The sequence below is a fragment of the Phyllopteryx taeniolatus genome, chromosome 9 (assembly GCF_024500385.1).
Source record: "Phyllopteryx taeniolatus isolate TA_2022b chromosome 9, UOR_Ptae_1.2, whole genome shotgun sequence".
In the NCBI taxonomy this organism is placed as follows: domain Eukaryota; kingdom Metazoa; phylum Chordata; class Actinopteri; order Syngnathiformes; family Syngnathidae; genus Phyllopteryx; species Phyllopteryx taeniolatus.
Window position 1 is genome coordinate 25,772,813 of NC_084510.1, and position 21,253 is coordinate 25,794,065.

Genomic DNA, 21,253 nt, shown 5'->3' on the forward strand with positions numbered 1-21,253 from the left:
TTAAAGGTATAGAAAATGCTTTATATACTACTGTGTTAGATCTGCGCCTTTAAGAGGCGGGGCTCAGTGGGGTGGCGTGGCGTGCGGTGTCGGAGAGCGTGAGTGTGTGGCGACAGCAGCTCATGTGGAGTGTGCTCTTTGTGTGCATTTGTTTGAATTTTTGGCCGGCTCTCCTTTCCCACATGCGAGGGCATTCACGTGAGTGAGTCAAGATACTTCAATCTGACATAGAGTAGTAGAGCAAGCGAGCGCAGTGTGTGTGGGCGTGTGCGTCGATGTGTGAGTGAGACGGGACTGCGCAGGCGTCGTCCGGCGGGACTGCGGAGGAGGAAGGAGTGCGCGCCGGTGCGAGTGTGTACAGTGGCAAGTGTAGCGACGGCGACCGGGGAAGAGGAGCGATTAGCGGACGGAGGAGCCGTTGACGTCGAATGTGCAGAGGAGCCTTCAAATAAAGCCTGCGACGCAGCAAATCGGCGCTTCGTGCCTTTATTGTTGCCGCAACGAGACAAGGGAGTTAACCCCTGCGTCTCCCGACCACGGTCAGGTGACCGTAGCAGGGAAGGTTAACACTTCCTATAAAGAAACTAAAATACATGAAAATAGAAAAAATACGATGCTGCAATTAGCGTTACTGCTGAGAGTGTGAAAAAAGGAGGGCGAAAAAGGCAAAGATACTCCCGCCGCACAAACACAGTCAAGCACTCTGCGCTAGCTAAGCAGAAACACTTTGCTGGGACAAAATAGCGGACGAGGCACGGGCGTCGTCAAGTCGAAACGTCGTAAGTCGAGGACTTCCCGTATAGCGGGGGTTCACTGTACTCTGATTTCCTGCAGCCTGTGCTCGCGATTGCTGCCAGCGTGAACGTCCGGGCCCCGAATTGCCTGCAGTAATTAGGGCTGACATGATGTTTATGTAACTTCCAAGCCTCACAAACCAGATGCAATTATAAGCTCCTGGTCCGCGTGACCCCCGTCCCTGTAGCCTAGCGCCGCAGCCCCGTGAGTGAGCCTGGTTCTGCAGTGTCACCGGGCGGGGGACGGTGGGTCGGGGCGCGGCAGGAGTTTCATTTCACAGCTCCCCGTGACGGCGGCTCCCGCCGCATAATCTAAATTGACGGGCACTTCAGCGGAGAGGGTGAAGAGCCCCCCTCCAATTTCCGCAAGAAGCCGAGGACCGGGGCAGCAGACTTATTGTGGTCCGGCTAGAGAACGAGAGAGAGAGAGAGCGGGCCGGGGGCCTCATTACAATGCTTAACTGCACTCACAGGCCCTCATTATGCCACCACACCAGTGACTTAAATCCAAACAGACAATAAAAAGACGCTGCCGTTTGAGTAAAAGGCCTCCATCTTGGACTCTCGGCATTGTAATGGCTGCTTTATGGAGCTGTAAGGCAAAGAGATTTCTGTAAACACTGACGTTTTGCTACAATGGCTCAATTTAGGGGAACATTTAAAAGGATTCCGGCGCACAGTAATGAGAGTGAGTGCGTGCTTAGACAAATGCAATATGTCCAGCGTCTAAAAGCGGAGTAACAAAGTGCTTGAGGTGCCTCGGTCATACAACACTGTAAGTTAGAGGGGGGTTGAGCGATGAGCCAACGCAGGCACGTAATGCCGTCGGGAGGCTAAACAAGAAAAGAAAAAGCTTAGTTGGCTCGTGAGCGCGCCTTGCGGTGCCTAATGATGCACTTGATTGAGACAATTAAAGAGCCAATCAATGCTTTAGCCTCACTGAAGTCCGTACAGGATGAGACGACTTCAAGCACAAGGGCTGAAACATTTCAAGCGCAAATGTTTGCAGAGGAGATCAGGAGAGATTTGGAGGGGTCTCTTGATAGGACCCTTAAAAATAGAGGCTGGATTTACACCCCATCCATTTTTTATACCGCTTATCCCGTCCACGGTTGCGAGGAGCTAAAGTCTAACCAAGCTGACTTTGGCCAAAAGGCTGACTACAACCTGGAGTGGTTGCCAGTCAGTCAAAGGGCACACAAAGTAATCCCTTGCTCTGTTGCACTTCGTTTATTGTTGATTCATTGCATCGTGATGTGATTTCATTTTTTTGAAAGTTCAGTGTAGTGCAGTTACTCACAACATCTCTGATACAATCGGCTTTATGGGCAAATTGAAATTGAAACGTGGCAGCAATGACCCACTGAAGGTCAACTGGCCTAATGCCCTTAGCAGGTAAATCAACCTTACTGAGAACCTTATCCGTTTCAAACACAAGCCACAGTCAAAGTTTTGTAAAAACTAGCTAATCCACAGTGCACACACTCCTAACAATATCGACAGGAACAAATGCGAGGAGCAAGGTTGAGCTTGATTTTCTACATCGCGTAATAGAAATGTGCTTGTGTTGTGTGTGAGCACTGTAGTGACTAGCGAGGAATTGATACCCCACTTAAAAAGGTTTCGAACTGCCCATTTTAAGAGTTTATACTGTCAAATATATCACGCGCTACGGTCCCAGAACAGTTGAATCTCAGTTCAAATGCATCTTACATTAAAACACACACAGTGGATTTGATTTGGATTTTTTTGGGGGGGGATTTTTTGACGAGAAGTCTGTGTGTACCTGTACATGCACATGTGGCGAAGACACTCCCTAACTTTCAATAACAACCCAGGCTAAACTTAGCTCCTCCCCAACATACAAAGCTCATCTTTACGTCAATATGTATCCCTTCAACGTACTTCCTTGACACCAATTACTGGACTATTTTCCTTTGTAGCTTTGGTGGCATCTTAGTTTCAGAAAGCACACGGAAAAAAAAAAAAAGGTGAATTTGTGAATAGCGAATTGTGACTATGCAGGGGATTTACTATCTATCCAGTCTCCACGTTTACTCTGCACTGCCATTGGCAGATATCAGATATGTATCAGATTTTTATCCACATGTGGAACAAGTCTGATTCCGTTCTGAGGTATACCATTGCATGCATTTTGCCCCTCTAATTTATGCTACCGTGACACATGTCCGAATTTAGCTACTTGAGGGCAAAAACAAAATCGCAATTGTGTCACTTGAAGCATACGGTGTGAATGCAGCCTAAAAGGCAAATCTCACCCAGAGGAAAACACTTCTTTCCCCTTAGCGGAATACTTGCCCATAATCACTGAGGCAAAGGGGGTGTTTTATATTGTTTAAAATAACGCTGAGTGGCTGAGTGAGCTGCAATCAACACTGAATGGTGTGTGACGGGCTGCAGCGGCAAGCCCGCCGTGTGGGCCACAATTTGCAAATCACGGCCATGAGGTTGAAGTGTAAGGACCGGTTTTCATTCTCAGTCTGTCCCGTCATTGATGGCGCACTCACGGCCACTCATGTGCATACATCAGCATACACTCTCTGTGTGTGCACTCTGCATTTTGTGCTCGTGGAGTGGTGAGTGTATTCAAGAGGAAGCCTAATAGCGTTCAGTCACCGGCAGCCTTGTTACGGAGTCAAAAAAATACTTTGTTTCTTTACTTTGTTACTTATATTACTGGCAACTTTTTTTTTTTTTTACCAAATATCACTTTCAGCTTCTTCATACAAGACTGCTTACCAGCCTGGTTGGTGGTGATGTTGACTGAGGAGTACTGGGGCGAGTAGGGACTCTGGTCTGACACGCCGTTGACCGCCTGCACCTCGAACGTGTACTGCGTGTGGGCCAGCAGGTCGTTGATGTACACCCGCGGCTCTGTCAGACCGAGCTGGCGGGGCAGGAACTGAACGTTGTCGCCGCAGCGCGTGCAGCCGCCTCGGCCGCCGCCGCAACTCTTGCAGATGATGTTGAAGACGACGTCTTCGCGGCTGCCCGAATCCCGAGGGCTCATCCACTCCAGCATGACTGAGGTCTCGTTGACAATGGAGATGACGTTTTGCGGGGCCGAGGGGACCGCTGGAGGACACAAAAGATTGTGGAGTCATAGCACATTTACACGACAACATTCAAACTTTATATTCCGGATGACACATGAACTTAAAAACAACTGAAAAGCAGCAAGGAGTAAGCCAACCCAGTAGTTGGCGATGTCCCCTGTAACCTTGCGTGGGTTTTCTCCAGCTTTACTCCAGCTTCATCCTTTTTTGGTTCTTTAAGTCTAAATTGTGTGAATGTGAGTGTGTATGTTTGTTTGTCTATACTCCCGCCCTAAGTCAATCTTGCATGGATTTCATAAGGAAAAGAAATCAAGCTTTTTACAAATAGCCCCCATAATGTCAGTCAGTCGGTTTCCCAGTAAGGACGATGCCCTGATCTGATCAATACTAAAGCTTTCCAAGGACCGGGCTGCCAAAGCTCCCTCAGGATTCCTATTCACTGGATCCGATTTTCCGAGCCGGTGCCCACATTGAAGTGTTTTCCTTAACACTTTTCCCATGAAGCAGTATCATGAAGATGAAACACCGGCTTCTTAGGACGCTCCGCCCACAAGTTGACTGACGGCCCAAACAAATACAAAACTGTTGATCTTATTTCAGGCATGTGAGACCTAATTATGGCTAATGAAGTAAACAATTTCACTCCGCCCACATAACTGAATTGATCGCTTCTTATTTCACTTCATTTAAGTGGTAGCAATTAATGGAGTTCCGGCTCTGGAATGAAGATTGCCCCCCCCCCCCCCCCCGTCTTGGTTGCCTCTCCTACATGGGAACACAACACGTCCTCGGCATCTCCTTCTTAAGGAGGAGGACTAACGCCAAGTCATTATCTCAATCAATTAAGATCTCCACTGCGCTTGAATTGACCTCTCTCTATCTACGTCTTTCTTGCGTTATGTCGTCATCTGCGGAGGTTGAAAAAAGCAACGAGCCTATTTTGACAAAGTAAGGAGTGAAAAGTACTGCTAGTCTATACATAGAAATGTTTTCAAACGTAGGTAGTAAAAAGTCACCAGGAAAATAAATACTCAAATAAAGTACAGATACATTATAAAACTTTTTAAATACAGTAACAAAGTAAAGTATTTGCATTTAGTGACTAAAACTTCCCCATTAGCTTAAGTGGGTGGCTTCGGTGGGCCCTGCTTTACTCAGGCCGGGGGGCGTCGTGCCACGCTTAATGCCAGTGACGTGACGCCGCCGCTCTCTCCGGTTCACAACAGCTGCTCGATTCCCAGTGCCGGGCTTATGCAAATCCCTTTTGTTGCGGGGGTGGGGGCGGGGGGGGGGGGGGCGTCATCTCGTCCTTTCAGCACACACAGAAGGCAGCGAAGGAAACGCAACGCTACCAAAATGTTCAAAGAGGATGTTTTTTTTTTCTTGTCCTTGCTCGCTTTTGTTTTAGCTGGACCGATTCCCGCCCGCCCGCCCGCCCGCCCCCCTCCAACCGCCGACCTCCATCGTCATCCCTGCGTTCCTTCATCTCGGCTTCAAATTCACATTCAAATTCCAAACGGCTTCATTGGCATGACAAGAGCCCAGGCGGGCCCCGCTCACAATGCGCCGCGGCCCGGCCGGGTAACCTCTGACGGGAGCCTTGTGATGTCGAGGACGGGCCGGCCTGCCCTTGTGCGTGTCCTTGGAAGACTCAAACAAGTAACAGCCACGTCTTTGAGAGCGGCTGTGTGCTACATGTTCAACACTTCAAGTCAGCATACAGTGAACCCCCCATTCACGGCGGCGCATGCGTTTTAATAGTTGGAAATCTGCGAGACGCAGAGACCAACATAAAAACTTGAGTTTTAAAATCGCATTTGAACATACAAATAATAGTGAATAGTAAAGCATAAAATATCGAGAAAATACTGTGCGTATTATAGTATGAGTGCGCGCTCTACTTTTTGCTACTTTTGATGCATACTATAGGTGAAAATGAGTCTGTGACATGGCTCAAGTTTGACATCTATGTGTTTGGTTAATTCAATGCAAAAGTCTTGGGACACATCTCCCTCCTCTGTGGGGTTGTGACTTGTGAGTAGCAGGCAAACAATTCAACGCTTGGTGAATTCTGCTTCACGATGGTCGTGTAAGACCTCCTCCTCATCAAATTAAATGAATGCAAGGTCATTGTGATTGCTTGGCCAACGGCCAATCACAGCGAAGCTGTTCTCCATATGGAAATTAGGGAAGATGAGCGATCCAATCAGAGCAAAGCTCATGTATATGTCACATAATAATGAGAAAACTGCCTGGCGTAAAAAGAACAACTAAAAGAGCTTGAAAAATGACTTTGTGGGCATTTGAACCAAAATTATCTTGCAAACCCGATAAAAGGATATCAAAGATTATCAAAAATAATGAAAAAAATCTGATGGCATGGGACCTTTAAAGGCACACATACAACACACTAATACGACAGTAGGTGCAGTAATTACACTTGATAAAACCAGTTTAATTGTTAATAGTCAAAGCAGGGATGTCACTATCGAATCTTTTTAGAATCAATTCTCCTATTGATTTTTGGTCAAATAATCAAATAATAATCGCTTTAAAATAATTTTGACTACCAACTAATTCTCAGTTATGAGGGATGGACTTCGATCCTTGAACCTCCTTAAATATGTTTGTTATGAGTGTATGGTATAAATTTGGTGTACATAATTTGAGACAGTGATAAGCTAAATGCTAAATGGTTAGCAATCTTGAATAACATTAGCACGCTAGCGATTACCATTCTAGGTAAAAAAAAAAATAAAAAAATAAAAAAACGCTCACTACCATCCAGCTCACTCATAAATCATGTTATATATATATATATTACTCATCTAACTATCTTAAAAATTACTTTCAGTTACTCCTGTCATTTTTGGCAAAGTTTATCAGTGGCCCACCACTGTGTCCGTCTTCAATAAATGGCAGTGTGAAACATTGGTTCCCGCAGAGCAAACATGGTTCCAGGCGGAACATTTATTTATTTATTTATTTATTAATTCTTTTTTTTTGGGGTCCCGACAGAGCTCCGAGGCAGAAATTTTGCGTCGACTTTATTTTTTAAGTCGTCTTAGGCGAGTTACTCGATTTTTATTCCCCAGTCCTTCGTCAAAGTAATGTTTGTTTAAAAAAAACATACAGTACAGTGCTATTTTCTTTATTAAAACTGTAACAAAAACTGTGTGGGGTTTTTTTGGGCAGGAGCTGGAATGAATTATGGCAATTTAATTAATTTCAATGGGGAAAATTTATTTGAAACTGAGTTGAAAGCTTAGCGACAGAACGAATTAAACTCTTACTTCAAGGTACCACTGCATGTACCTTTAAGAGGCGTGGCCCAGTGTACAATGTACAGTAAGTAATACATACTGGTGCAGGGCATCTGTAAGGGATCTGAGTCAGTGCGGTAGTAGCCGTTGCGGCAGACGCAGTTGATGGCGCCTTCGCTGGTGGTGCGGCTGTTAATGGGACACTGCTTGCACGACTCGTCGCCCTGCGTCGGCTTGAAGAATCCCGACGGGCACGCTGAAAGACACAAGAGGAGGAAAGTTGAAAGGAACAATCGTTTACAATGGAGCCCGGCCAGGCTTCACGGTGGGACTTAAACCAAACAATCAAAAGGAAGGTGACGCCAATCAGTCTGGGATACCCGCTTCCGATTAAAATGGGCAACTTCCTGTTCAATTTCTTACATGGGTACTTGAGACCTTATCTTGTGTTCTGATGTGATAGACATGTCCAATTCATTTCTTGTTGATCTTAAGATCTTGTTTCAAACCTTAACCTTGTATTGAGACCGTAACGTTAAGCGCCCGACCCGACTTTCAATCCTAACCTTAGCTGCAAACCCCATTTTGAAACCTTAACCCTGACATCCATCCATCCATCCATCCATCCATTTTCTGAGCCGCTTCTCCTCACTAGGGTCGCGGGCGAACCCTGACATTAAATCCTAATTTAAAAACCCAAGTTGACAACATAATTCTAGCAATGAAACCCTCTCTCTAAACAACAATCCCGTCTTCAAATTCGAGGTATAACAATTAATCGATTCATTGACAACCATTCGATTATCAATGAATCGATTAATCATTTAGAAACCTTGTTCAAATCCTCGCAATTTCAGCCGCTCGACATGAAATATTCGGAGATTTCTGTAGTCCTCCATCAAATCACACCGATTATCTTTGTGTGGACTCTAAATAAGACACTTGCAAACATCTGCTTTTACTTTGCAAAAGAATGATCAATATTTTTGCCCATTTTGTGACGGATGAATCAGAATCAGTTTATGTTTGTGGATTTTCTGCACTGCCAATTTGAAATTATATTCTGTTTTCGAATAAAGGAATGCAAACAATGTTTTCATACAATGCATCGGTTAATGGAAAGAATAATTAACAATCGATTATTAAAATTATGTTTAGTTGGAGCCATCCTTGAAACCCGAATTGTAAACCCTAACCCTAGCTTGAAACCCTACTCTCCAAACCCAAATCTAACTCTCATCCTAGCTGGAAGCCCTTCTTGTAAACCCTAAACCTGGCGTGACGCCTACATTTAAAACACTAACTTGGCATCATAATTCTCGCTTGAAACCCTAACTTGACGCCGTAAATCTATTTTGAAACCCTCATTTCAACCACTACGCTTGGTGTAAAACCAGCCTTTGAAACCCTAATCCAGGCTTTAAACAAACACAGAGGCATTGATATAAAGAAAGCTACTTAAATATGAAGCAAATAATCATTCATGATCTGAGACTTGTTGGCTGTGGCCACTTTTGAAGTGATCGGAAGTGACTGAGCGGTCCAAACACAGCAGCCGCGGCTCGCTCGTGAGGCGGCTCTCGGCGCGACATGCTGCTCGTGTGAATAATTCACAGTTCTCTGCTTGCCCGCCGCGCATCTGCAGCGGTTCGCTTTCTGTTCGGAGCCCTTTTAAGAGTTTCCCTGCATGTCCGCGACAAGAGAAGACACTGACAGCAAAACCTTTACTGGAGCAACGGTGCACGACCACACTACGTCTTTGAACGGATCTAGTGATTGCTGACTGTCGTTGTACTTGCGCCAGGGGATGCGACACAAAGGCCTAAACCGTAACCCTTGCTTGAAACCTTGAAACCCAATTCAGACTTGAAAGCCTGCTTTTCAAACCCAACGCTATCTTAAAAACCCTAATTTGAAACCCCAAGGCTGGCTGGAATTCCTACTTTAAAGCCCTAAACCTGGCTTGGAACCCTATTTTGAAACCCTACGACTGGCATGAAGCCCTAATCTGATACCTAACCCTGGTTTGAAACCCTAATCTCAAACCCTAACTTGAAAATATAATTATGTCTTGAAACCCTCACTTTAAACCCTCACCCTGGCTTTAAACATTACTTTGAAACCTTAACTGTGGCTTGAAACCATCATTAGAAACCCTAGCCTCAAAACCTAACCTTTTTTTCCTCTCTCTCTATGAATTAAACACTTGGCAATTAAACACATATTTGACATACAAGTCATATTTGAACATTTTCGGAAAACATGAAGAAAAAAAAAAAACCTGAAACAAATTAAGCAAACAAGAAGAGGCCTCGATTCGACCTTTGCGGATTACCATGACCTGGATGACTAAGAATCTACATAGCCATTTAAAAAAAAATTCATAAATACAAATCTTAGCAAGCACAGTGGTATTTTTAGTTGATATTGTGACAGCAAGTTAAAAATGGACTCAGGCAATTAATTATGCTTTTAGGCTAACGATGTGCGACTTGCTAAAGTAAACTCAAACAAAGCATCGATTTAGTACGCCGAGTGTCCACTTTTCCAAGCATTTCAACGCAGCGTGTGCTTCACTTATCACAAATATCTTATATCCACATCAAGTCGTCTCTACGTGTCATTGCGACTTAGCCGCTTTGACGTGTTTGCTTTCTGCCATGATTGATGCCCGGCCGCGCTCTCTCTTCACGCTCCGAGTGAAACGTGAGGCGCGAACACTCCAAGTGCCAGTCGACCGTTTCGCAGAGGCCGGGGCCAAGCCGCTTGGCGGGGGAATTGCCGTCAAAGCGACTCCGAAAGGAAGCGGCACAGAGACGCGTCGACGGGGAGAGCGTTGGGTGTGCGTCGAGGGTCCGCTGGTGGGAACAAAGAGGAGAGCGGGGAGAGGTCCGTAACGTCTGTGTTTGCAAATTCAGCGCCTTAGTTGATGATCGATGTGCCGCGACTGTGACAATCGCAACAATGAAAAGAATGCGAGGAATTAGCAAGTATAAAACTCCATGAGTCCTTCACTCCAGCAGGGAATTTTTTAATTCAAATAGTCACGAGCTGTTGGCATGCCGACGAATGATGAATAGTTCCCCACCGGGCATAAAACATCTAGGGCGCCTTCTCTGTGGCCTTGCCAAGCCTCTTCTCCATTCATTTTCCAACAAATACCGCCTGCGTGAAGTTGATATTATTTTTGTTCCATTTTCGTCAAAATTCAGACCCTACTGAAATTCTCCATTTCAATGCGTGGATGGCAATTGTTGCCATTTGCGTTGGACTTCACTTGTTATTGGTGCTCGGAGCCAGACCCTGATGTCAAACCGAGAGCTGTGTTTTCATCTCAAATTGAAACCTGTACTTTCATCCAAATCTCCATCTTTCAACCCTAAGTTAATTCTGGAAACTGTCATTTGAAACCCTAATTTGAGACCGTATCCCTGGCTTGAAACCCTGCTTTGAAACCCTAACCCTGGTTTGAAACCCTACAATAAAAGCCTACATTGAAACACCAGCCTTGGCTTGAAAGCCAACCTCTGTCTTAAAACCCTACTTTGAATTCCTAACCCTGGTTTATAACTGTACTTTAAAACATGAACTCTGGCTTACAACCCTACTTTGAAAGCCTAATCGAGGCTTACAACCCGAATTTAAAACGCTGGCTTAACTTTAAGTTAAAAAAACGTAACCCAGGATTACAACCCTAATTTGCAACCCTGTCTTAAAACCTTAACCCTGTCTTGAAATCACAATTTCAAACCTCTGCCTTGACTTGAAACCGTACTTCAGCCTTTTGATTTGGAACGCTAATCTTTGTTGGAAACCCAACATTGTCGTTGAAACCTTAATTCTCCACATAACATTTCCAACATCTGAGCGGCAGACGGTTAGGGCCCCCGTTTATGTGCTGCTGTTTTTGCTAGCCACTGAGCTCAAATGGGCTCAGCAGTGAACTCGTCAACGTCCGTGTGTTCCTTTGTAATCTTCCAAACAATGAATACCTTGCGCATCAAATCCACTTAAAGAGGATGTGTGTTTTATGTCTCACTGCGGCTCTCTGTCATTTGCTTGGGGGAGGGGCGGGGGTGCGTGAGGGGAATTTCCCCCTCGGCGTGCAGATGACAGATTTGAAGAGAGTTGTCTGATGTTAGGTGTAAGCGGGGCTGTGATTAAAAAAAAAAAAAAACAGATCACAGTTTTAATTCTCCCAGAACGCCGCATTTGAAGTCGCGCTCGCGTCGGATGTCTCGTCCAACCTTTAGAAAGTGAGAGGAATAAATTATGGCTATAAATATTCGCCCGTGACAGCTGCCCCTTTTTGTTGCGACTTCCCCTCATAAAAAAAAATAAAAATCAATAAATAAAGACATTGTCATGAACGTGGTTTGATTTCTTGGAGCAGACGTGCTGTCAGACAATAAGAACAACAAAAGAACACCAGGCAAAGAAGCTTTCAAGGGATGTATCAACATTTCAGGCTGCGTTTCAAATTGTTTCCAGACCAAAGTGGGTTTTTTTGGGTTTTTTTGGGGAATGAAAATATCCTTGTTTGATTGCTAAAATATCACCTCATTTGAATCTTAACACATCTCCCGCTACCCGGGCCCGTCCGTGTTCTTCCACTTTTAGTAACACGTCGCAAGACGAGAGCTTTCATTTATTTTTTAATTTATATCTACATTTTATTTTACGAGACTTACCGCATGGAAACAAGACTGTGCGTCAGGGTACAAATCACATTTTATACCAGCTAATTTGCTCCCTTTTTCTTTCAAAGGTTTCCAGGATGTCAACCCCAGGAGATTTATGACACGCTGGAGATGAGACCTGCAGCTGGAACCACCTGGTCCTTGAAATGTGTGCGTGTGCGTGTGCGTGTGCGTGTGTAACCGGAATGGAAACACACAAAGAGGAAAATACTTTGTTCTCAAACGAATTTAGTGCTTGTTTTGTCAAATGCAATGCAGTGTAAATTTGTTTTATTGATATTGGTCTCTTAACCATATTCAAATGTGAGAGACCCCACATGATGAGGAAAAAAAAAAAGTGTTCTTCCTTCTCTTCTAGTGTGTGGTTTACTCGAAATGACCAAACACAGCACACCACATCACGATACATCCACCTTTTCCTTCCCAATGTGGGAAGGAAAAGGTTTGTTCCGCACCGTGTGTGGGGTCTCCCACAATTTAAAAACTGCTTCGGAGGTCACAAATCGGCACGCTACGTGTTTACCCCATTTTACAAAGGCCAAATGCTGTCTCTTCTGCCCACAATGCCTCATTTGCAAAGAAAAAAAAAAGCTGCATCAACAGCCTTCAACCCTGCTTTAACCAAATTCAACAAGATGGCCAGGATCAAGTGTTCCTCAATCAGAACATAATGAACACACGGAAGAGACAAAGACGGACAAAGTGTATGTGTGTGTGTGCGTTTTGCTGTGTTTGTGTGTTGTTCAGGGTGTGAAAGAGAAAGGAGCAGGGCGTGGATCCGACGTGCAAGCTTTTGTGAACGCTGCAGGAACAGAAAGTGCTGAAAGCGGTGAAAATGGCCACTGTCACATGCGTCGTGTGTGTGTGTGTGTGTGCGCGTGTGTATGAGGACAACGGGTATTTCCCAAAATGCCGCTGCAGTGAGCGGCGCGCAACCTCGGGGCCTCAACGGGCTTTGTTGTCTTCTGTAAAAATGTTGGTGGAATCACTGTGGGGAAGAGAAGAGGCTGCTGGGGACACACACACACACACACACACACACACCTATAGACCATTAAGAGTCGTCAATGAACCTAACATGCTTGTTTATGGAATAAGGGAGGAAGCAAGAGTGCCCGGTGAAAATCCAAGCAAGCACCAAAGAACATGGAAACTCACCCCATCCATCCATTTTCTATAGCACTTGTCCTCATTAGGGTCTCGGCTGAGCTGGAGCCTTTCCCTCCTGTCTTTTAGTACTTGACGGGCACCCTGGACTTAGCAAACAACCGAACCCAAAGTGTGATTTCTTTTTTCCCATTAAATGTTGACTGATATTTGAGTGTTGTTGTATTAGCGGGACCCCCGAGTTGTGTTTCTTTCCATCACCAGCCCTCGGCCCCTCTGGAACACGGGCTCGCAATGTTTGCAACCCGGAACATTTGCAATTCAATTAGGACCACAGTCCAGCCGTCTAATTCAATCAAGCTTGTGCAAAAGCTATGAAACAACTGGCATTAGCTTCACCCTACACACACACACAAATGAGCTTCATTTTATTTCCCCCTCCGGGTTTTTCAGGTCTGATGCGGTCAGCAGGTTGCAGGCTGCTCTTGGTGTATTTTAAGTCACTTTCTGTGTCTAGGACACCCCGATGACCAATAACAAAATCAAAAATCACCAAGGCTATGCTCATTTTATATATATATATATATATATATATATATATATATATATATATATATATCACTATATAGGGGTTTTTATATCGTGGACAATATATTTGACTGTCATAGTTGACATCTGTACTTTACAGGTGTCTTAGCTACTCTCAGCTCCTTGCAGAGGATAAAGAATATATGACTGTGATTGCTGTTATAGTGAAAGTCTAAATGTGTCGCTGCACCATATGTGTTGAAACATCAGCTTGTTAAAGGGTTATATATGCTTTTCTCATTATGTGTTAGCATTACCATTAAGCGAGCGAACTCAAGGCTAAGTAGGTGATTGTATCCCACGGTACCACTGTATCGATTTTCCAGTGACCATCGATTTTCATAATAATAATTCATTCATTATCTTCATTGATAAATAATACATTCAAATAACACTACAAAATGGTGAACTCACTATACAGTGGCAACAAGGAATTTGCCACAGACACTCACGAGTCTCCACCCCCAGATGTCTGCCAAAGTACCAAGACTGGCCGTTTTTTGGAGCATATTGAGGATGAAAAATCACTCTTAAAACACTCCACACCACAGGATAATCGTTCAGAGACATCCGACGATCAGGCCTCTCTTGACTTTGACCGCAAGGGAGCGAAAAAATACTCAAATTCGTCCCGATGATCTGTCCGTGACTGTGAGTGTGTGTGTGTGTGTGTGTACCCTACTTGCGTTCGTGTATATACGTGATGAGTCGAAAGCGCCTTTTCCCCCTCAGCAGGCACTGTGAGCGGCAGATTAGCTGGAAATGTGGGACATGTACTCCGAGGGTACAGCGTCCTCAGAGGGTCGGCTCAGGTCTCCTTAACTGAAGTCCTATTATATTATTGTATTGTATTGTATTGTATTATTTGGACAGACATCAGTATTTGACAGATTAGGCTTTGCAGTTTTTGTAAGCATGTCATTAAAAGGGCTCCAGGGGATGATTATGATGTTTAACAACCTAAAGTTAGCATGGGTAAGTTTTCGTTAGTGGTGGTCGTAGCAGTCCTGCTGCCGCATGGTATGTCAAGAACATTCTGCTTTGAGAAACTTACCATTAATGCTGGAATTTTACCATGCGTTGGAGCGGTGCGATCGCGATAAAAATTCTTGCCCGGTGTCAATTTTGCAACACTACAATTGCCAAAAACGCGGACGGGTAGGGGAATAAGATTCTTGTAAAAAGTGCCGATGGCCTCGATGTCTGCCCGAATGAAACCTTACACGAAATAGGAAAAAGGAAGTGTTAAGTGATTTTGGGATACCGTGTATTATATTTGCTGTTTCAAATTTGTGTTTGTTATTTAGTGGATTGTTCTGATGCCATATGGACTTGAGGAGCGTATTGAAATGACTTTGTTTTAACAGCAATGTCATTCTTTGGCAAAATATTGAGACCTTTCCCGTACTCCATAAAGAGAAGTGAAGCTTTTAGGGCAATTGTGGCGATTTCCCAAGCCTCCTACAAGGATGAACTTTTGTCCCATTGCTACCAAATGTGGACGATGTATACTAGCTGGATGCCCCACGCAAAATAGCAACTGGTGGACATTTCGTCACTGCACGCACATGGCTGTGGGCGTACGAGCGCCCGTTGATCGCGGCCCAGAGCAATAACTAGTTTTGTATATTGTGAGTAATTTTGCAAACCTTGACTATGCTGTGACAAGACTATACAACAAACCTACTGGAGAGCTAATACTTTTGCACAGTACTGAAAAGAACCCATTACCGCATGTTCATGCACATTAAGCTACAAAGAAGTCCATCTCCCACTGCCCAAGGAATCATTTCCGGTCTCAACTTTATACATAAAATGTCGCACATGAGCCCACCCGAGGCTCCGCCATCTCGAGGACTGATATTTACGAGGACATCATGTAATGCTGTGCCTCTTAAAGGGAATATTGGTCACGCAATAAATAACAGCTGGGAAATGATTTGCCAGCTCCCAGGCTTATTTTTCATCATCGGCTTAACTTTGGCCATGAGTTGTAGCAGTAGAGATGGCGTAGGCAAGCAAGTTTGCAGCTTAGCATTTCACTGTGTGCTACATTATGTTGGCTATTTAGGCATCCTTACGCTACACGGTGACCATATTATGCTTATCCAAATAGAAGATGATTCATTCACCAATTGGACGTCAGGAAAGCTGGACGATCTTTTTTTTTGCTTTGTCTTGCAAGGAAAAAAATAAAGTTACGAGCACTGTAGGGTGGCAGTGAAGCCAAATCGATTCCACAGCAAGCAGCAGTTTAGCTGCTGAACAATTCTTTTTCAAAAAAAAAAAAAGAAAAAAAGAGGCTTCAAGCTGTTAAATGCCAGTCACAGTTGAAGTCGGTTGTCAAACTAAACGTGGACTTTCCTAAGGCAAAGCCCACTTAGCTTAATGCTAACAAACAATACAAAACGCCATAGTCAGCCTAACGAATAGCATCACTGTCGCAGTGCTGAGCAAAGGGTATTTATTTTCTTTTTGTTGTTTTGTAGTTTGAGGTGTCACAAAAAGCAAAGAATATTTGCATCAAAGTCACTGCTTGACGTGTTCCTCGTCAAAAAAGCTTGTTGTCAAAAAAAATGCATTTTGGGGTTTTCTTCTACTGCTGATTGCTAAAAAAAAAAATGGGAAAAGCTAGAAACAAACTGTTTTTCTAGTGAAAGAAGAGTCTACTCTTTCTCTTGGTAGGTTTCCATTTTCGCAAATATTGTGTGGATCTTGAAAGATCAGTCTAAACGCTCTAAAACAGCTGTCAATATGGGGAAGTCTGCTTTCAAAACAGCAGGGAAGTGAATAAGTTCATATTTTCAGCACGTATGCACACCTGCACGCCACTTATGTACACCCCTGTTTAAATATCATTTCTGTACGAATGATGTAACTCTCGGTCGTTAAATTACAATGTAGCGCAAAATCCTGTCTGACCAAGGATTATTGTAATGCACTTGACATGACACAGAATGGTCAATTAATTCATTTAATCATACATGCAGCTACGCAAAAAAAAAACAACACAAAAAAACCCCTTTGTTCCACTCCCTGAACTTTAGCCTCTCGATAGTTCTTCAGTGAAATCACTCCGATACGCCCGCAAAACTCTGGTGATGTTCAACAGGTCTTCAATACCACAGAGGGAAGGGATGGGTGGTGGGGGAGAGTGTATTTCCATACTGTGTGATAACTACCATCTGTCAATAGAGAGGAAAGCGAGATGAAAGCTGAGTATCAGTGAAGCCATTCATGCGGCGCTGCAATAACATCTGGAATTTTGACAGAACTCCTGCTTGAACTGGCCATGGGAGAGGGGAGAGACAAATGTGGAATGGTCAAATTACAGGCCGGGTGAGCCAACATATGCACGCGGCGTTGGAAAAGGAACAAGGCTACAGACATTCGGGGGGGGGGGTAAAGGGTTGTTCCTCATATGGTGATGAATGACAGCTACAGAGATGGCTGAGGCATGTCCCCCTTTGTCGCCATTAATCTCCGTTTAAGCAGCAGAGTTGACCGGCCTCCGAGATCCACATCCTGGCATATTCCATTATTTTTAATGACGGATCATTAGCGGCGCAGTACAAATGTCACTTGATGCACATAATAGTACATAATTTGAAAATATGTCGCAGTAACCTGGTCAGCTAATGAGCCCGCGTGCCGCTAATGAAGTCACTCAGACTCTTTTGCCTCTGCTTACGTGACGGGTGGGAATTAAATAGTAGATAAAAGTGGTCTCCCGAGCCCATTTCACAATGCCTTTCCGCCAATTGGGTGCATCGGTGTCCTAATAAGTGTCAGCCTCACTCAACCTTTCAGACACATCTCAGAGAAGCAGGACATCGCCATGTACATATGCGCCGTCACGCGTTCAAATAATTCGATGCGTGACGACATCGAGGCGAAGTCGGGGACAGCTACAGTTGTCACTTGTTTCAAGCTCATTTTTACTTGAAATAAGTTGGGGGGAAAACAAATTACCAATGGAGTAAGAACGACAAATACTCCACTGGCAATTTATGTCTACTTGTTTCAAGTAACAATGAGCATGAAACAAGTGAAAATTGTCTAAAAACCAGTCACTATCGAGTCGATGAGTCTTATTTGAACTGTAATCAGATTAGTTTTGAGAATTTTGTCTACAAATAAGATAAATATTCTTGGCAAGAGTTTGCGTTTTTGCAGTGTGGAGGCACCTTTAGGAATAAGGTGTCCAATTTTATTCCAGCTCTTTCCCTAATGACTTTTCTGCATTAACAACACGAGGAATATTCCACATTCAGAGGTCGTATCAGAGACAAGGCAACGCCTTTGTAAAACAGAAAGCCGTAATGCTGGAACAGGGGTTTGAAATGTATTCAACCTTATTTCCAGGGGAGTATTCAGCATATCATTGCTGTCGGGCGGAAACTCCGTACGACCAAATATCATACATTTTCCAAAAATCGATAATATTGGTCTGTCCCCATATTATCTGTTATTTGTATGCAATATTTACCAATTTAAAGTGTTGAAAATAGCTTGAGAGCACATGTATTAACTCTGTTGAACAGGAAGTGTCTGAGGAGTGTTGCAAAACTCCACCTCTTCCTTACGCCGCGGGAGCCGTGCGGCATTATGCCGCCTCAAGATCGAAAGTCTGACTATTTCTGAATGCCGGTTTTTGATTTCCTGAAAAGCAGTGATTGGAGATATAAGGATTCGGCCTGGTAGCAACAATGTACAAAACCTACACGTATTGGAGGGAGTTGTTGCGGCAACATTGTGTGTGTAGCGGTAGTATCAGGACCGTAACAGAGACAGGCCAATCTCCTGTGTTTAAGGCAATGTTGTAATGGCGGGACAGGGGTGTGAAGTTGATTCCACTTGGGTGAGTATTCTGGAGAAACAACACCCACACGGAATGGGAGTGGGGCAAATTGTCGCAGCAATATTTCGCATGAAGGAGTGTGAAGTTTAACACCTGACATTAACTTCTCCCGCCGGTTGGTGTCGAAGGTCATTGTCACTATAATATTATGAGATGAGGTGTTAAAAAAAAAAAAAAACAAGGCGGTTGCTGCAATGTCCCGCCTTTGTCATGTTCAGTCTAGAAGACCAATCGGCTTCCTCCTATTCCACCCTGTGATGGTTCAACCGGTTTGATTCCACTTGTCTTCAAGCATCTTGCGACCATCTTTTGAAGACCGGCCCGTTCCCAGTCGTCTTTATTTAGTCAAGGGGCTTCACCAAAACCACTTTCCCCCAGTTTCACATCTGGAAGTTGGCCAGAGCGAGCGCAGTTTCGAGTCAAAGCCCTCGCTCAACCTCAAGGCCTCCGACGCCCGCGTCGGAAACCGGAGACGTCCCACTTTCACCGTCGTGTCACAACACGCATACGCCGTTGTGCCAGATGATGTTGGGTAAATGACACCCTCTCATTTAAGACGCGCCCGAGAGGATGCCCACTGTTTCCAGCTGAAGGGGAAAAGAAAAGGCTCAATGAGGAGACTTGGGTGCGATCAAATGTCAAAAGTCATTGTTGAGGCAAAGAAAAGAATGTAGGAGGACGCAACCCACTCGACGACATGGGAGATGTTGATCCTCTCCTAAGGGTGCACTGACATGATCACATTATCATGAACATGGATTTTTTTCTATTTATTCATCCACAAACAGATATTTGGGTCACATTTATACATAGACTGCAAAACTTGGTCTTGTTTTTTTTTTTTATGGCTGGACTGTCTCGTGTGTTTTTTATTGCTTTTTCTTTTTTTAATGAAAATGATTCCAAAATTTGTTGTCGTTATTCGGGGCCTGTGTAAGGAGCAAAGCAGCCCATATCTCTATTGCTCGTAATTTCTTTTCTGAATGAACACAGCCCACACCATTAATCGTAGCCCCGAAAATGACGTATCAAAAGTATGTACAGTATATTTTTTATTGTGCATTACCTTAGCAATGCAATTCATTCCCCCCCCCCACCCCCCCAGAAAAAAAGAATACAATTCCATTGGAATCGAATAAGGAGCGCACCGTGAAAAACGTGTGGCTTTTTCCAGTCATGATGCTCAGGGTAACTGTGACGGTGTTTGATGCCTTATTCGGTTCACACTGGTTCGGTTCTCTTCTTTATCTTGACGTTGCCCTTTTTTTCCCTGACAATGTAAACTTTCCCTTCTTTCTCGATTGGAAGGATGAGAAGAAATTCAGCCGAAAAGAAGGAGTACCCCACCCACTTTTTCCCCAAAATTCACTGGGATAGGCTCCAGGTGCCCTCCACCCTAATGAGGGTGAGAGCAAGCACCAAAAAAAAAAAACCAAATAAATAATTAATGGCTGGATGGAATTTCTGCAGCTTCTAATGGGCTAAAATGCCTCATGTCTACAGATTAAATGCCTACATGTTATAGAAAATTTGGCATACGTGCGAAGCCATTGGTGTTTTGTATTTGTATTTATTTTTTATTGAAGCGTACCCCTTACTCGTTTAAAATTGATCTGCGCTACAACATAACCTTACTGCGAGTGTCCCCAGTAGCGGCCTTTTCTCCTCCTCAAGGACAACTAGTTGCTAGGGGCAACTGGGACAAGTGTCATATTGGAGGAGGTAGCTTCCCCCTGATGTTGGAAGCGACCGGCAGCGGAAGGAAGAAGGGACGGACAAGGACCGATTAGCTCAGCGGCCCGCACGCAGCAGAACGCTCCAGATTTCACTTCACGGCCTCACGGCGAGCCACAGCTCGCAAAAATATCATCAGTTTCCCGCTGATTCCAATCTTCTCTCCGTGGGTCAGTCGCTATTCTGTACCCTGAATCGACTGTATTTGTACAAGAGGGAGCGTGAAGGGGTTGGGGGTGGGGGCGTAATTTGGCGGTGAGGTGGGTTGGAGGGTGGTTCTCTTTACCAAGTCCAAACAAAGGCAGCCCCAGCTTCGTGACTGAGACTCCCTGAGGTGCAGTGGAGCTGACGGACAGGTGGTATAAAGGGTGTGCAACGTGCTGTCCAGTCAGAGGCGACAAGGGGAAACGGAAGGGGGTGGGTGAAGAAGCCTTTCTTTATTCTTTATGGGTGTGTTTGGTTGATGGGGGGGGGGGGGGGGGGAATCGTGGCAAGGAGCAGCTGGTGCTGAATTCTGTCACTTAGCCCACCAACACGCACGGGAGGTGTGTCAGCCAAAGTCAACGTGAATTGACGGTATCGCCTTCTCCCTCAACAGCTACTTTAGTAGGAAATAGCTCCAAATGTTACGATTGCTCCCTAGAAACGCTTCAATGCGGGAAACAGGCGGTGAAGCGCTCACAAAATAAAAACATTGGAAATCATAAATGAACATTTTACTGGGCAGCAGAGTGGAATTGTGGTTAGCACTAATGCCTTGTTAGGCTTTTATTTTGAAGTTGGCCTCCGCAGCTTGTCGGAGGCTTCAGCTATGAACGATCGCCGCCGCGGCCAACCTGCCAACTCGAGCCGGGCTCCTTGACTGGATGCTTTCCTGACCGCAGTTTATATCACCATCATATACTGTTGCACCCAATATCAACACAACACCATCTCAAAATCATATTCCATCACTAATATGTTAAAAAATAATAATAACTTATTTATTACACTGTAATTGATTAAATAGTAGAGTATGGCGCTACCTCGCCAGCAATAGTGGTTAGCAGCCAGCTGCCTGAGTGCCCGGCAGCTGGAAAACGACTTTTCCGAGGCAGTTTAATAGGCGAAAATAAATAAAGAACTCGGC

General features: G+C 44.5%; 1 protein-coding gene across 5 annotated transcripts in view; it reads right to left on the minus strand.

Annotated features, from left to right (window-relative positions):
* The window catches only part of ephb2b (eph receptor B2b), a 139,787-nt gene that overhangs the window by 32,839 nt on the left and 85,695 nt on the right, over nucleotides 1-21,253 (minus strand). For all 5 annotated transcript variants that reach the window (XM_061785267.1, XM_061785265.1, XM_061785263.1 and 2 more), the window contains exons 4-5: nucleotides 7,235-7,390; nucleotides 3,555-3,890 (exon numbers count right to left, since the gene is read on the minus strand). In XM_061785267.1, the coding sequence (XP_061641251.1) occupies nucleotides 3,555-3,890; nucleotides 7,235-7,390 (492 nt within the window). The remainder of the gene's footprint in view (nucleotides 1-3,554; nucleotides 3,891-7,234; nucleotides 7,391-21,253) is intronic.